Source organism: Teleopsis dalmanni, chromosome 1 (assembly GCF_002237135.1).
Source record: "Teleopsis dalmanni isolate 2A chromosome 1, ASM223713v2, whole genome shotgun sequence".
NCBI classification, from domain to species: domain Eukaryota; kingdom Metazoa; phylum Arthropoda; class Insecta; order Diptera; family Diopsidae; genus Teleopsis; species Teleopsis dalmanni.
The window spans coordinates 54,525,155-54,527,483 of NC_051846.1; the positions used below are offsets into that span (position 1 = coordinate 54,525,155).

Below are 2,329 nucleotides of genomic sequence, written 5' to 3' on the forward strand. Positions count from 1 at the left end.
GAAGCTTAGATAGCATGCTTCGTTGGGAGAAGGGAGCTGCTTTTAGTCCTCTGTAAAAACAAGCGACTCCGAGATGTTTGATAAATACCCTACAGGATACTAATTGATTTCATTTGCTACTGAAGCTTAGATAGTTGATCTTCTTTGGGAGAAGAGAGTCGCTCTTAGTCATCTGTGAAAACAAGCGATTCCGAGATCTTTGATAAATACCCTAAAGGATACTAATTGATTTCATTTGCTATTGAAGCTTAGATAGTTGATCTAGTTGAGACGGCTCCCTTCTTAGTCCCTTCTCTTAGTCATCTGTGAAAACAAGCGACCCCGAACTTCTGGATCATAATGAAACTCCAATTATCATAGCTATCGTCAGCTAACCATCGCTATTATTTCAAAAAGTACATTTGACCACGATTAAAATTTATTTTACTGTGCCTTTACTTTACACTACTAAATATTAAAACACTTTTTAAACAATTTTATTAAACGTTCGCATTCAAAGATTGTTCAGCGCTATAACGTACTGCATGCATTTTGTTTAATAACTCTTTATAGTATTTTCAGAACATTAATGTACTAACAATCACTTTTATTAATTAATGTAGTTTTATATATAAGAATAATTTTCTAAGTATTTAAAATTTAAATTTTTTGTATATTTATTGAATTTATATTTAATGTGTAAAATTATAATTGGAATTGAAATTATTTATATGTTTACAAATAATCTTTTTAAATATGAGTGCACATTTTTTAAATTATATTAAAAGCAATATAATTAATCTTTTCATACTTATTTATATATAAATTCCTACTGCTAATAACAAAAATACCACACCGACGCCCAGAAAAACAGAAGCACAGAAACTTATTAAGAGCTCTTTAAACAGAGTTTTTTCTTTTGAATTTTTAGGGCGTGAGACAACGAAAATAAAGAACCATGCTGTAAAAAATGTTCCAATGCTTAGTAGAACTAATGCTGAATGCGGATAAACAGCGGGATTTATCGGTGAGACATAGCGTTGCATTGTATCCATTCTGCAAAAAAAAAAAAATCAGATTCGTAATTCATCGTTCATCTCTCAATTTTTTCGTTGCAAATTTGAACAAACAAGAGCAATCACTTTTAAATAAACAATATACATTTATTTTATTTACCTATTAAATTTTGTTTTAATTGATAATAATAAATAAATCTACGTGGCCCGGCAATGTGAACTACTAGTAGTCTTGACACTTTTGACAACTTATCAATTTGTTAAACGAAGAACCATGGCAGAGTTATTAGATTTGCCAACTAACATCAATGATAGATACGAAACGTATTAGACAGGTATGTGTCGTAGCAAACTATTTTTAACGTTACGTTTTTAGTACAACGATTTACCAAAATATGTTTAAAAATCTTTGATTTTATACCGCGAAATTTTCTTGTTTTTTCTCAGGGCATATGAATGTAGAACTCATTTTAGTTAGATATTACTTACTAATTACTCTACTTTTGTCTAATGACGTATCTAGCTTGAAATAGCATTTATTTTAACAAATTGTTACTTTATTAAGTCCTTGGGCATGTTTACGCCGGCCTTCAGAGAGACAAATATATTCAAAGCTTCGAAATTATAGTTGTCAACAATAATATATTTTCCAATATGCTACAGAAAGCACTTTTTGTTTTGTTTTTATTTCTTTCACTTTTATTTGAAATTAAATTGCCTTTCGCTTTTTAGGGTTTGAATAACAGCTAACAGTTGACAATAACTATAATGTACTCAATTTTAAATATTAAAATTAAAATTTAATTTTTAAATATATTATAAGACTCGCATAAACAAAGCATCTGTTATAAATTTGGACGTTACATCAATAGCATTTAACATTCCATAATTAATTTTGTAGAAAGGTTTCGAAAAATAGCGAACTACAAAAACAAAAATTATTTTTTAGTTCACTACTTTTCGAAACCGTCTATCAAATATGCTAATTTTTATTAAATATAATAGTCAATTTCATCATAACTGCTGTTAAATTACAACTTATATAATTCATTTTGTACAATTTCTTCATGTATATAATCAACATCTGCATTATGTTGAGCCTAGTTGAGTCAATGCGCTTGATAACTTTTACTCTTTATTAACTGCCTCCCAGTTTCTTCATAACTCCTCTACGCCTTGACTGGATTATAGTTTACCAATTCTTCAGGCCTCAGAGCTGCATATGTCTACATACATCACATTTTATTTAATACAACAGTATTGTTCTAAAAATCTCAATTATCATTGTTTTACATTTTTAAAGTCATTGAATATGTCAATATATATAGTTGGCA

At 28.8% G+C, this 2,329-nt stretch overlaps 1 protein-coding gene across 1 annotated transcript; it reads right to left on the minus strand.

The window, feature by feature from the left end:
* Positions 1-751: 751 nt before the first annotated feature.
* LOC119672204 (transmembrane protein 258-like) lies at positions 752-1,260 on the minus strand. Its single transcript, XM_038083202.1, has 2 exons — positions 1,156-1,260; positions 752-1,035 (listed from the first exon to the last, which is right to left on the minus strand). Exon 2 carries the CDS (start codon positions 1,032-1,034, stop codon positions 795-797), a length of 240 nt encoding a protein of 79 aa, XP_037939130.1. The 5' UTR covers position 1,035; positions 1,156-1,260; the 3' UTR covers positions 752-794.
* Between the last annotated feature and the right edge of the window lie 1,069 nt (positions 1,261-2,329).